At 35.4% G+C, this 15327-nt stretch overlaps 1 protein-coding gene across 1 annotated transcript; it reads right to left on the reverse strand.

Annotated features, from left to right (window-relative positions):
- Nucleotides 14899-15327, reverse strand: LOC110271444 (uncharacterized oxidoreductase At4g09670-like). The gene has a single exon (XM_021122369.1). It carries the CDS (start codon nt 15325-15327, stop codon nt 14899-14901), a length of 429 nt encoding a protein of 142 aa, XP_020978028.1.

Raw genomic sequence — 15327 nt, forward strand, 5'->3', positions numbered from 1 at the left:
CGTATATATACAAGATTAACGATCTTCTTTTTTAGGGTTTGCCTCTACGTTTACGGTTAGCAAATAAAATATTAAGTTTGTTTGGGTGTGATCATCGAAAAAGATTTTTTTTTAATGATATTTTTTTTAAAAAAAATTGTGATCTTATGTTTAGATATGTTATGTAAAAAAAATTTTTATTTATTAATTATGTGTTTATTTTGGTGTTTTTATTTTAATAAAAAAATCTTTTTTCAAAGAAAGAAGATTTTTTTTTATTTTTTAACGTGTTTGACAAATTTTTAGTAGTAAAAATAAAAATATTAGAAAAATAAAAAAACATTTTTTTTGAGAAGTTGTAATTTATATCTTTTTTTAAAAGATCTTTTTTAAAAAAAGATATTTTTCATATAATAAATAAATAAAAAAGTACTTTTATATTGTTATACCCAAACATAATTGATAGATAAAAAGATCTTTTTGTATGAGATATTCAAACATAAAATTTTTTTAGTTTTTCATAAGATCTTTTAAAAGAAAATAACTCGAAAAAGATCTTTTCTTAAAAGCTCACCCAAACAAGTCCTATGTTTGGATAAAATAAGATAAAAGTACTTTTTTGTTTATTTATTATTATTATGTGAAAAATATCTTTTATTTTAAGAAAAAAGATCTTTTAAAAAAAGAGGTGAATTGTAACTTCTTAAGAAAGAAATTTTTTTAATTTTTCTAGTACTTTTATTTTTACTATTAGAAATTTACCAAACACACTAAAAAGTAAAAAAAAAAAGATATTTTTTCATTAAATTTTTTTATTGATTTAATAGCGCCCAAACAAGCACGCTATATTCACCCAAATTTTACTAACTACTTTATTAATTTAATTCAGACAAAATAAATAAATTTAAACTAAAAGTGTTTTTGAAATTTTTCAAAAATTTTGAAAACAAAGAATTTAGATTATGTTATGTTAGGTTAAAAGGGTGTTGCCGCGATAGATTCAATGAGATAATAAAAAGTAAGTATTTACGGATTAGATTCCGAAGGTTGTGGTAGACTTAGAGAATGGGGGTTGAATCTATGCCTTCCTTTTTTATTGCTGAAAAGACCCTTTAAAACAAACTTTCAATTCTGATTCTATTCGTACTCAACAGCGAAAATTTATGAGACAATTTATTTTTGTCTCATGAATACCAGAAAACAGAACACAGCAGATAAGGAAAAAGCTAACACCAGCATGTATCCTGGTTCGGTTGGCTTGTGCTATGCAACCTACGTTCATTCTCCTCCACAACAATGGAGGAATTTCCACTATAGTTAAAAGTATTACATACACCAATTTCATAGAATTGATCCAATCCTTTCACACTCAAGTTCTAACCTAACTTGACATTGGCTATGCTAATACATAACTCTTCACTCTTAGTGCTAACCCAACTAAGAAAGGGATACCCAACAGGTACAAGATACAAGACACTTAATCGACCTAAAGAAATCTGAAATAACTCTAAACTTTTCTCTCAAGTGTTTCACTCAGCCTTTTTCCACTCATAGCTTTTTCTTTATCTCTCTCAATATACCTTTTCACTCAAGAAATTACAGAAAGATAAACATTGAAAAGTAAAATACAATCTATAAAACATGAAGGAGATTGACTTCATCAACAGCCTCTGTGCTATGCGAAAAACCATATTAGTAAGCCTCTGATTCAGTTCTTTATACTGGCGGAATGCACCTTTGACTAGGAAACACTGTCCAGTTAGATGAACTTCTTCAAAGAGCTCTTCTCAGAACATACACCTCAGGTTCACTGGTTTTCTCTCCTTGGCTTCTGAATGAACAGCAAGACTTCTTTTATCTCCTTGCATGTTACTGGGTTTACCTTCCTAGGTCAACTTCTTGAGCCTTGAGCTTCACCAACCCACAGACTAACTTTCTCTCATTAAACCTCAGAGTAGAAACTTTGCTTCTGACTTCTCCATCTTGACCGAAAGCCATAAAGTAGCAACCACAAGAGTCTTCCAATGGTCAACTTGATCTAAGCCCTTGAAAACCAACTTGGTCCCCAAGACATGTTTGAGACCGTGGATTTACAGTAGAGAGGAACAGAAATCCTCTTTTCCATATAGCTCGAAACAAAGTGACAGAGAGTTGAAGATGAAGAGAAGAAAGTGTGTTGCATGTATAAGGAAATGGGTTACCTTTAATCTTTACCTAAGCTTGATTTGGTTTGAAATGGTTGATTTGACTTCTGCCTTTCAAGCTTAATCTCTCTCTTTCTTTCTTCTTCGGTGAATGGCGTGTGGGAGAAGCTCTCTTTCTTTCTTCTGTGTTTTCTGACCAAGAACAAAAAGTGAATGTTGATTTTGTGAGAGTAGGTGAGAGGGGTTTGCTTGCTGAAATCAAATCGGGTTTGGATATGGATATGGTTTGCTTGGCCTGTTTTGATGTCTTTGGCTTTGTTTCTTTGGACTTTGCTTGATTTATTAGCCCACCAGCCTTGTTGTTTTATTTTGTTCCAATTGGGCTGCTTAAATTGAATTATGGCCTGCAACATATAATAAATAATTAGCAACATACACTTATTAATTAATCAACACTAATTATTTATTTTGCCAAAAATAATATTTGTCATCACTAATTAATTTAGTTAATTTTTTAACTCAACAATCTCCCCCTTGATGACAAACATAATCAAGCAATAACCAAAAGGAATTAAATTTTAGTAAAGTTAGAAAACTCCCCTTTGATTGATGTTTCTTGCTTTAGTGTTGCTCCCCCTTTTCTTTTCAAGAGTAGCTCCCCCTGGATTTAGGCTTTCCTCTTTGTTCCTGTTTACATTAAACTTACAAAAGAACTGTACAATATGTAACTTGACTAAGGGATACTACATAACCAGCAACACATATAACAACAAGTTTCAATTGTTATGTCAATACAGTCCATTCAGCAGCAGTAAAAATCAATCAATTCAAATGCAATTCAGCAATTCAGCCAGCCTATTACTCCCCCTTTTGTCATCAAGGGTGGATAAGAGGTAAGACCAACAAAAACATCTACTGTAAACTCTGCAAGAAAGAGTTAGTGCACAATCCATCAAATGAAGTAAAATAAACTTAAGTGCAGCAGTATCAAAGTTATTACAGTCATCCAAGAGAATAGAAGTAGTTCAAAAGTAGCTCAATGAGCAGAATTCATGAGACAAAACTAAGATCACAGCAGCTTCATGTAACAATCCTAGGCATCAGAACCGTCTCCCTCCGAATCAGCTTATTCTTCAACGTCAGTGGCTGGATCTTCATCCTTTTGAAGGTTATCAATGAATGTCATAAAAATCGCCACTCTATCCCTTGATTTCCTTAGGAAATTTTCATGTTTGCTTGCTAATTTCCTTTGCTCTTTTCTCATAGCAATAATGTGATTTGATTGGGAAACAAACTCCTGAACAACATTTTTGACCACATTCAGCAGAGCGGATTTCTTCCCAGTAGAGATGGATGTACTCTCAGAGGAAGGAGAAGGAGATTCCTCAGGAACAAAGTCATCATCTTCATCATCTAAGACCACCCTTTCAGATCGAGTAGGTCCTTTGGGCTGTTTCACTGAACCACCCCCTTTTAGGTATGAATGTCTATTTTGATAATTCTCATTGGTCAAGTCAACACCAAAATACTCAAATATGCAAGTTAGAAACATGCCATAAGGAAGTGCTTTGTCTTTTTCACTCCTAACAGAATTAAACATGTATCTAACCATCAAATATGCAAATAAAATTTCGGTTTTGGTGAGAAGGGCATATAAAACAAGAGTATCAGTGTAGGAAACCCTTTGATATAAACCACTTTGAGGAAATATAATGTGGTTGACCATTCGGTGCAACTGAGCACGCTCATATCCCAGGGCTTTGTGAGTGTGTGTGATGTCATCAATTAAAGAAACATGTTCACAGATGTGAGCCAATGCATCATTGTAGGAAATACCAATACCATCATCCCACTTAACTGAAGTCTAAGCACAAGGTCCAACATCAGTATACTTCAAAGCATCACTGATAGTTTCATTGTTTAACACTATGTCTCGGCCCTTTATATATGAGTGAGCAGTGCCTTCATGATATGTCATGTTGGCATAAAATTCTATGACTAATAAGGAATAAACAGACTTTTTGATGTCAAAAAGGTGATTCCAGTCCAGAAAAATCAAGTTATCAACAAATGGAAAACCTTTTCTTTTCAAAGATGGCAAATCAGCTAGAAAAGATGGACATATGGCACGATACTGAATAACCCCCTCATAAAAGTCATTGTTCATGGTAGATTTGAATCTATAAGGGTTGTAGTTTGAATGAGAGGTCAAAAAATGAGCTTTGTGATCAAAAGGGCGAATGTTCGGTTCTTTTATTGATTTAAGAGGAACTCGAGCTTTACCTCATTGAGAGCCCACAGGAACTGACCTGCATTTGGGCTGAGTTGGCTCGGGAACTAGTTCCTCAACTGCTGGACGTTTGCCTTTGGAGGAGCTTGGTTTTGAAGAACCAGGTTTTGAGGAGCCTGGTTTGGAAGGCGTCGCCTTTGGTGGTGGCATCGGCTTGGCAGAGGCAGGGAATCTTGGTGTGGTCTTGGTCCGCGCCATGGGAGCAGTTCATGGAGGAGAGGTAGGATGAGAAGGAGAGAGTGTAAAGGTTTGGTCTTGGGAGCGAGTTGATGGTTTGGTGGATCGCTTGAGAATTTTCTCACGAGGAGGCCTTTTAGCCAGGGTTTTCGTCCTCATTTAGTAAGTTTTAGGCTTTTGAGGGAAGAAAAGCAGTAAAGTGAGTGGAAGAAACCGAGGAGTTGAGGAGAAGTTAATGGAGGGAAGAGAGAGAGTGTTGGTAACCGTACCCAATAGCAGTTTTTCACAAACCATGCAACTGCATTACTTTTGAAAAGACTTGAAAAGACATGACCTCATAAAAGAAAGATTTGATTTTAATTTTAAAAGGAAGGAAATAAATTTTAAATTTCGAAAACCCTTTTTTTTTAAAAAATAAATCACACTGAAAATCCTTTTGGACCAGAAAACATTAAATGAAAGCCCTTTAAAAATTTAAACACACAAGCAACAAAAATATTAACCAAACAAAAATATAACATTCATATTTGGACCCAGAGATGGTTGAATTTAAGAAAACACATTGGACCCCTCTAGATTTGATTTTTGAGGTTGGCCCAGATCAATTTACACTTGAAACAAGCCCAGAACATGCTGATTAAGGGGAACGTTCTTCTTCAGCCCAGAATTGTCTCATACCTGTTTATGAGACAAAAAGCTCCAGCAAATACATCAGCAATTTTCAAACAAAGAATCATAACTCAATTCCTAGACTAGTCCTAAGCATGCAGAATCTGTCCTCAGACAGTGGTTTAGTAAAAATATCTGCTAATTGCTCCTCTGATTTAACAAATTGAATGCTAATATCCCCCTTTTGGACATGTTCTCTTATTGAGTGAAATTTCACTTCAATATGCTTAGTCCTAGAGTGCAAAAATGGATTTTTAGAAATATTAATGGCACTCATATTATCACACATCAAGGGAATATTTTCAGCATTTAATTTGTAATCGGCAAGCTGTGTTTTTAACCATAAAAGTTGAGAACAACAAAAAGAAGCAGCTATATACTCAGCCTCTGCAGTGGATAAGGCCACTGTTGGTTGCTTCTTACTTGACCAAACATTTAAAGACTTTCTAAGGAAACAACATAGGCCTGGAGTGCTCCTTCTATCAACTCTATCACCAGCAAAATTTGCATCACAATAACCAACTGCAGAAAAATTATCAATCTTAGGATTCCAAAGACCAAAATTGGATGTGCCATAAACATATCTAATGATCCTCTTAACTGCAGAAAGATGTGACTCTTTTGGTTTGGATTGGAACCTTGAACACAATCCAACACTTTGCACAATATCGTGTCTAGATGAAGTTAAGTACATAAGAGAACCAATCATTCCTCTATACCTAGTCTCATCAACATCTTTCTCAGTTTCTCCCTTATCTAATTTTGAATTAGGATGCATGGGAGTTCCTATGGGTTTGGTATTTTCCATACCAAATTTCTTAACTAATTCCTTGGCATACTTCTCTTGATGAATGAAAATACCATTTTCATTTTGTTTAATTTGCAGTCCAAGGAAAAAATTAAGTTCACTCATCATACTCATGTTAAATTCACTTGTCATGAGTTTTTCAAATTCAGAACAAAAGGATTCATTAGCTGATCCAAAAATAATGTCATCAACATATATTTGGACTAGAATAAAAGAATCATTAGAATTCTTGACAAATAGAGTTGTGTCAGCGGTGCCTCTTTGAAAACTATTGTTCAAAAGAAATGAGCTAAGTCTCTCATACCAAGCTCTAGGAGCTTATCTTAAATCATAGAGAGCTTTAGATAATTTGAAAATATGATTAGAATGCTCTTTATTTTCAAAACCAGAAGGCTGCTCCACATACACTTCTCTATCTATCACACCATTCAAAAATGCATATTTCACATCCATTTGATATAATTTAAAACCACAAAATGCAACATAAGCTAAGAGAAGTCTTATGGCTTCCATTTGGGCAACAGGGGCAAAGGATTCATCAAAGTCTATTCCTTCTTCTTGGTCATATCCTTGTGCCACTAGCCTTGCCTTGTTTCTTGCAATGCTACCATATTCTCCTAACTTGTTCCGAAATATCCACTTGGTGTCGGTCACTTTCTTTCCACTTGGCCTAGGAACCAAAGTCCAGACTTGGTTCTTCTCAAACTCAAGAATCTCATCCTCCATTGCTTTAACCCAAGAAGGGTCACTAAGGGTTTCCTTAACATTTTGAGGCTCCATTTGAGAGAGAAGGGCAGTGTTTGTCTCTTCATTTACCTTTCTAGTTGAGGACCGTATCCTAACCCCATGAGAGACATCTCCAATGATAAATTCCTCTGGATAATTCTTCAAGAATCTCCATTCACGAGGTCTGGTGGACTTGGAGGCAGATTCAGTCACCAAGGAATTCTGGGTATTGCTGTTTCCAGGATCTCCTTCAGATTCATGAGACAAAATGGAATTGTCTCTTGAATTTTCAGCACTTGCATTTTCTAGTTCAGCTTGACAAGAATTCTCCTTTTCATGATTTTGAGCAGTTTCATTTTCCTTTTGAACTTAATTTCCTGCATCACAATCTTCCAAGATGCTTTGCACCAAGTTAGTATCATAAAATGTAACATGTATGGACTCCTCAATAATCCTAGCATCTTGATGATAAACTCTATATGCTTTACTAGTTGTGGAATATCCTACAAACAAACACTCATACGTCTTTGGATCAAATTTATCCAAATTATCCTTGTTATTTAAAACAAAACATTTGCATCCAAAGATGTGCAAGTAATCTAAGTTTGGTGGGTAGCCTTTCCAAAGTTCATACGGGGTTTTCTTCAAAAATTTCCTTATGATTGTTCTATTCAAAATGTGGCAAGCCGTGTAATCGCTTCCGCCCAAAGAAATTTTGGAACATTACTCTCACAAAGCATAGCTCTTGTCATCTCTTGTATGCTTCTATTTCTTCTTTCCACAACACCATTTTGTTGTGGTGTTCTTGGATAAGAGAAGTTGTGAGATATTCCAAATTCCTCACAAAAGAATTCAAACAAATTGTTTTCAAACTCAGTTCCATGATCACTTCTTATAGAAGAGATTTTTAAATCCTTTTCATTTTGAAATTTTTTACAAAAAGGTTCAAAGGCCGAAAAGGCTTCATTTTTGTGTGCAAGAAATAAAACCCAACCAAACCTAGTATAGTCATCCACAATCACTAAACCATAATGTTTACCACCTAGGCTTTGAGTTCTTGTTGGACCAAATAAATCAATGTGTAGCAACTCAAGTGGTCTTTTAGTAGAGATGTCTTTCTTTGGTTTAAAAGAACTTTTTGTTTGTTTTCCCATTTGACAAGCATCACAAGTGATGTCTTTGTCAAACTTTATCAAAGGAAGACCTCTTACTAATTCTTTCTTTACAACTTTGTTTATTTGAAACATACTTGCATGGCCCAATCTCTTGTGCCATAACCACTTTTTAGATTCTTTAGAATGAAAACAAGCTACATTTTGATCCTTTAGTTCATCAAGAGTAAGTCCATACATATTATTAAAACGCTTGGCAACAAAAAGCACTTCATTTGTCTTCTCATTAACAACACATCATTCAAGTCTATTGAAAGTCACTAAATATCCTAAATCACATAGCTGACTTATGCTCAACGGATTGTGCTTCAAACCACATACCAAAAGTACATCATCAATGAAAGTAGATTGTTCATTACCTACTTTTCCAACAGCAATGATTTTACCTTTACCATCATCCCCAAAAGTCACAAAACCTCCATCATACTTGTTTAGTTTGATGAAGTAAGTAGACCTTCCAGTCATGTGCCTTGAACATCCACTATCCATGTACCACATGTCTTTTTTGTTCTTGGATATTAGGCAAATCTGTATAGAGAGTTTCAAGTAGCCTTAGGTATCTAAATTAATTTGGATCCTTTGAAGTTAATCCATCTTGGTTTCCCAAGTGCATTAAAATCACAAACAATATTGTAAACTTTGTTTCCTACAACTCTCTTTTCAATGAAACATTGTGCATATGAGTGACCAAATTTCTTGCCATTTACACAATGATTTTCTTATGCATGTTGCTGAAATTTAGATGAGCTACTATGCTGGAAATGATTAAATGATTGAAGTTTTCTGGTTTTTGGAAGAGATGCATTTCTTTTGACAAACTAATTTTTGTTATAATTATTCCTCTTTGCAAAAGTATTTTCACCAGAATTTTTGAAAAACTTTGGATTTTTCGAAAATGAGGTTTTGTTATAAAAGAGTGGTTTCTTGAAAGCTAATTCATTTTTCGAAATGTATCCCAAACCTGGCCTGTTTGAACTTGGTTCGGTTCTTGGTGAAGGCTCAGTTTCACTTGTGTATATTTCATCAAATTTTTCTTCAAATATTTGAACATATCCAATACCAGATTTGTTTGGTATGGTTTTGGTATTTGATGAAGAAGCCACAAACTTTATAGAGGAGACATTGGAAACTGCATCTTCCTTGGCTATATAACCTAAACCAGATTTTTCAAATAATGGTCTTTGACTTGCAAGTAATTTGTCCAAGTTACTAGAATTTTGAGCAAATTTTGTTAAGTCACCATTCAGCCTTTTAATCATATCATTTAATCTTTCATTTTCAGCAATTAACTCATGAGAAGGATCCACAATGTGCTTTCTTTTTAATTTTTCAAGTTCAGATTTTAGAAATCTGTTTTCTTCAACAATGTCCAAAGCACATTCAGTTTCCTTCACTTTTTCTTTTAAAAAATTATTTTCAGCTATTAACACATCTCTTTCAAATCTGCATTTATTATACTTGTCAAGAAATTTTGATGTGTTTAAGGTGAGATCATCAATAATAGCATGTGAATCATCAATGGTCAAATCATAATAATTTACCTCATCAAGATTGTTGTTTCCAGCCATGAAGCAGTCTTTATCTTCACGTTTAGATTCTTCTACTTCATTTGAGTCATTCTCAAGATCCTCCCAAGCTGCCATGAGCACTCTTTTCCTTTTTTTCTTTCCTTTGTCCTCTTTCTTGAGTTTTGGACAGTTTATCTTGAAGTGTCCAGCCTCCTTGCAATGATGACACGTCACTTTGCTCAAGTCCGTCTTTTGTTCCTTTGAACTTGAACTCTTGTACTTGCCTTTGTTCTTCATCATCTTTCTAAATCTCCTAGCAAAAAATAAAAGCTCATCATCTGAAATACCATCACTGGACTCACTCTCTTTTGGTTCTATTTTTGACTTGAGGGCTAATCCCTTTTTCTTTGAGTTCGAGTTTGTGTGTGTGGTTTCATAGGTAAGGAGTTTTCCTCTCAGCTCATCATAGGTTATGGGGCTTAGGTTGTTGCCCTCGGTTAGGACAGTGGCAGTGGTTTCCTATTCTTTTGTGAGGCTTCTAAGGAGTTTTCTTATTAGGGTTTGTTCTGAGTAGTTTGTACCTATAGCATCAATGTTGTTGATTATGATTGAGAATCTCTCAAACGCTTCATCAATGCTTTATCCATCCTTCATGTTGAACATCTCATATTCTTTTCACAGCATATCAATCCTCGTTTCTTTGACCTGTTTAGTGCCTTCGTGTGTAACCTGGAGTTTTTCCCAGATTTCTTTGGCTGTCTTGCATCTAGACACCTTCCGGTACTCTTCAAAGCTGATAGCACAGTGAAGAAGGTTGATTACTTTAGCATTCATCTCTATCTTCTTCTTATCATCTTCATTCCATCCAGCTTCTTCTTTTGGAGTCACCACTCCATCAGCACTTGTTTTTATTGGGATCTTGGGACCGCTCACAATAATCTTTCATATGTTGTAGTCAATGGATTGGATGAAGATCCTTATCCTTTCTTTCCAGTAGGAATAATTCTTCCCGTTGAAGAAAGGTGGCCGGTAGTTTGACTGGCCTTCAGTGAGGGTGTAGGCAACTGTGGTTGTGCCCAAGTTGTTCGCCGTTGGATCTTTGCTCCAAGCGGTTAAGCTTGATTCTTGAGATCTTAGCTCTTGATACCAATTGAAGGTTGTGGTAGGCTTAGAGAAGGGGGGTTGAATCTATGCCTTCCATTTTTATTGCTGAAAAGACCCTTTAAAACACACTTTCAATTCTGATTCTGTTCGTACTCAGCAGCGGAAATTTATGAGACAATTTATTTTTGTCTCATGAATACCAGAAAACAGAACACAGTAGAGAAGAGAAAAGGTAACACCAGCATATATCCTGGTTCGGTTGCCTTATGCTATGCAACCTATGTCCAGTCTCCTCCACAACAATGGAGGAATTTCCACTATAGTTAAAAGTATTACATACACCAATTTCACAGGATTGACCCAATCCTTTCACACTCAAGTTCTAACCTAACTTGACATTGGCTATGCTAATACCTAACTCTTCACTCTTAGTGCTAACCCAACTAAGAAAGGGATACCCAACAGGTACAAGATACAAGACACTTAATCAACCTAAAAAAATCTGAAATAACTCTAGGCTTTTCTCTCAAGTGTTTCACTCAGCCTTTTTTCACTCATGGCTTTTTCTTTATCTCTCTCAATATGCCTTTTCACTCAAGAAATTACAGAAAGATAAATATTGAAAAGTAAAATACAATCTGTAAAACATGAAGGAGATTGACTTCATCAACAGCCTCTGTGCTATGCGAAAAATCAGAATAGCGAGCCTCTGATTTAGTTCTTCATACTGGCAAAATGCACCTTTGACTAGGAAACACTGTCCAGTTAGATGAACTTCTTCAAAGAGCTCTTCTCAGAACATACACCTCAGGTTCACTAGTTTTCTCTTCTTGGCTTCTAAATGAACAACAAGACTTCTTTTATCTCCTTGCATGTTACTGGGTTCACCTTCCTAGGTCAACTTCTTGAGCCTTAAGCTTCACCAACCCACAGACTAACTTTCTCTCATTAAACCTTAGAGTAGAAACTTTGCTTCTGACTTCTCCATCTTGACCGAAAGCCATAAAGCAGCAACCACAAGAGTCTTCCAATGGTCAACTTGATCTGAGTCCTTGAAAACCAACTTGGTCCCCAAGACATGTTTGAGACTGTGAATTTACAGCAGAGAGAAACAGAAATCCTCTTTTCTATATAGCTCAAAACGGAGTGACAGAGAGTTGAAGATGAAGAGAAGAAAGTGTGTTGCATGTATAAGGAAATAGGTTACCTTTAATCTTTACCTAAGCTTGATTTGGTTTGAAATGGTTGATTTGACTTCTGCCTTTCAAGCTTAATCTCTCTCTTTCTTTCTTCTGTGTTTTCTGACCAAGAACAAAAAGTGAACGTTGATTTTGTGAGAGTAGGTGAGATGGGTTTGCTTGCTGAAATCAAATCGGGCTTGGATATAAATATGGTTTGCTTGGCCCATTTTAATTTCTTTGGCTTTGTTTCTTTTGGACTTTGCTTGATTTATTAGCCCACCAGTCTTGTTGTTTTATTTTGTTCCAATTGGGCTGCTTAAATTGAATTATGACCTGCAACATATAATAAATAATTAGCAACATACACTTATTAATTAATCAACACTAATTATTTATTTTGCCAAAAATAATGTTTGTCATCACTAATTAATTTAGTTAATTTCTTAACTCAACAGATTCGATTCGCATATCCGTGTTTATTCAAATCTGATTTAAAAATTCGTATATCCGTGTTTATTCAAATCTGATTTAAAAATTGTGGATATTGATCTGATCCGCAAGATTATCGGATTAGATCGGATCTGATAATAATATAATAAGATCGAATTGCGATTTTAAGTAGGTATCCACGTATCCGATTTGTATATTTGCGAATNAAGATTTTATTGATATTTAAAAAAAAAATAAGCTTTTTAAAATATTGCTAATAAGTTATAACTCAAATGACATAGTCTTCTGGCTAAGGATTCAATGGTCCCAGAACGTTTGGACCATTAAATGGTCCCAGAACAAAACATATTTTTTAAGTTTTTTTAATAACTGTTAAATAATCCTTTTTTAATTTTAATTACAAATTAACCCTATATATTTTATTTAATCATAAAAATTATTTTTTATTTTATAAATAATTATTTTATCATAAATCTATCATGTTTATTAACAATCAAGAACAAAAACAATAACGAATTAGATCTTTCATTGATCCTAATAAACTTTTTGGCTATTCTAATCGATTAAAAGATTATATTTGATCAGTGACGTTCGTGATGAATCATAAAATTGTATTTCCTTAAAAACTAATTGATTGGATTATCAAAACAATCGATTGAATTATAACTCAATCGATTGGATTACAGTTTATCACAAAACAATCGATTGAAAATTGTAAGGCAGCATAATTTTCGCATAAATCAATAGATTGGTCATATTAACCCATCGATGGACGCTCACAAACACAAGGATATATATAGCATTAATTTTAATTAAAAAAATTAACGTGTAATAATCAAGGTTCTGAAAACCGGACCGGACCGGCCGGTTCGACCAGTTTAACCGCGAACCGGTGACACAAACGGTCCGGTCCTCCTGTAGAAACCGTCCTGGGAAGAACTGCCAAAAAACCGGCGAACCGGTCAAAAATCGGCTGGTTGGGCCGAACCGGTGACCGGCCGGTTCTGCATAAACGACGCCGTTTTATTGTTTTTTTAAAAAAACCCTAAACCCGACCCGACCCGTGGAGCACCCTGCACCCCACTCCCCTTTCTTCCCCCGAACCTATTCACTCATGATTCAGCTGATTCTGAATCATATTCATCTCACAGTGAGAGAACAGAGAAGAGTGAACCCTAGCCGCCCAAATCCTAACCTGCCACCGCGCCCTCCTTTGTCGCCGCGGTCACCGGTCATCAGCGCGACTGCCGTCGCCTGGTTGTCAGCCCAAGTAACCCTCCTTCTTCGCCTGGTTCCCTGCCCAGTAGCCCTCCATCTGCGTCGTCTTCATCTTCTCAACACCAACAGGCAGTAGCCCGTCTCATCGTCTTCATCGTCGCGCGGTCCTCAACAGTCAACACCAGTAGCCCTCCGTCGACCCCAGGTGAGTGACTTGTCCTCTGCTCATCTTCTTTGTTCTTCGCCTCTGTGAACTTCCTCTGTGAAATTGATACTATGTGAACTTCGACTTCCTCTGTGAACTCAGATTTTAGTTTAATTGTGAACTTTCTCTGTTTGTTGGTTAGCATGACTATCAAAAAATCTGTTTGTTGGTTAACATGAGAAATAAATAATCTGAAAATTAACTGGCTGGTTTGCAGATTTCTGTTTGTTGGTTTGCAGCTCAATTTCTGTTTGTTGCTCAATTTCTGTTTGTAGCTCAATTTCTGTTTGTTGCTCAATTGCTGGCTTTGTTTGTAATTGTTGGGTGAAAGTTTAGTGTTTTGTGATTATTGGTTAATATTTTGGTTTGGTGTTCTCTCTTTTCCAGATTTTTCTTCTCTTGTATTTCTGCATGTTGCTGAATTGGTAATCAATAAATTTGCCTTTTTGCTATAAATCGAGACTTTACTAGGATTTGTTAAATTTGTTGCTTGTTGCTGAATTTGTTGCTTCCCAGTCACAGCATCAGAAGAGAAGCCGGTGAATAAGGTTTTAAACTGTGAAATCATGTGTTGTTGCTTGAATTTTAGGAGAAAGAGCAATGTAATGTATTCCTATTTATGATTCCATAAGACCAAGGTAAATTAACAATTCAGGTGGAGTTGAGTTTTGTTTATGAGTAATTAAATGCACGAAACAAGAATAGGATTGCTAATTAAATTTGGAATTTCTAATTAGTGACTTGTTAAGGTGCTGTTGTTGTTATGCTGCTATTTTGTTATGACACTGTTGTTGTTATGCTGCTATTTTGTAATGGTTGTTGCTGAATGCTACTCTATTTTCATTGTGTTGTAGTTGCTGGTTTTGCTTTGATTTGTAGTTGCTGGTTGTGTTAGTTTTGCTAGCTTTGTTTGTAATTGCTGGGTGAAGGTTTGGTGTTTTGTAATTGCTGGCTTTATTAGCTGAAGAAATTGGAGGGGCTGGATGAGGAGACATTGATGACTCAGAAGACACCACCACCATCAACATATTAATAAGATTATATGAATTTGATTGATGACATTTAATGTAGTTTTTTAAATTTGAAAACTATTTTAATATTTATGTTATACTATAATTATATTTTAAATTTCCATGTTCATTAACTATTAAACATAAACTCAAATCAACATTAACCATGAAGAAGCCTTTCACAGCAATGCAACAAAGTCCTTAACCAAATTAAATACATTATATACTACTCCAAGATCTAATATAATAATTCACAATTATTTAATATCGACAAGCTGATAATTTCTCTGAATAGATTCTTTCACTGCATTCAACACAATTTGAGTCTTTCTATTCACAACACTCCATTCTTTGAGAGGCTTCTCTCCACAAAACTTAATATTATAAACCAACTCAGCAAATTTTTTAACCATCAAAACCTCTTGAGGAACCTCAGTCTCCACAACATGCTCATTAGGCTTAGGGCACCACCTTCCCGCTTGAATCTTCCCATAATCCATCTCCGAAGCCTCACAGAAGGTTCCATAACCGAAATTCTCCTCAAACGGAAGAGTGAAATCGTGAAGACGGAGACATCCTTTGGTTCCCAAAGCAGTGACGTCAAAGGTTACGTAAGATAAGAAGGAGCAATGGAACGTTGCAGATCTTCCATCTTCCCAATGCAAGGATGAGCCGCATGAAATCAT

This window comes from Arachis ipaensis, chromosome B04 (genome assembly GCF_000816755.2).
Source record: "Arachis ipaensis cultivar K30076 chromosome B04, Araip1.1, whole genome shotgun sequence".
In the NCBI taxonomy this organism is placed as follows: domain Eukaryota; kingdom Viridiplantae; phylum Streptophyta; class Magnoliopsida; order Fabales; family Fabaceae; genus Arachis; species Arachis ipaensis.

Coding starts and splice junctions, on each gene's coding strand:
- LOC110271444 (XM_021122369.1), bottom strand. CDS start 15,327: ATGATTTCATGCGGCTCATCCTTGCATTGGGAAGATGGAAGATCTGCA.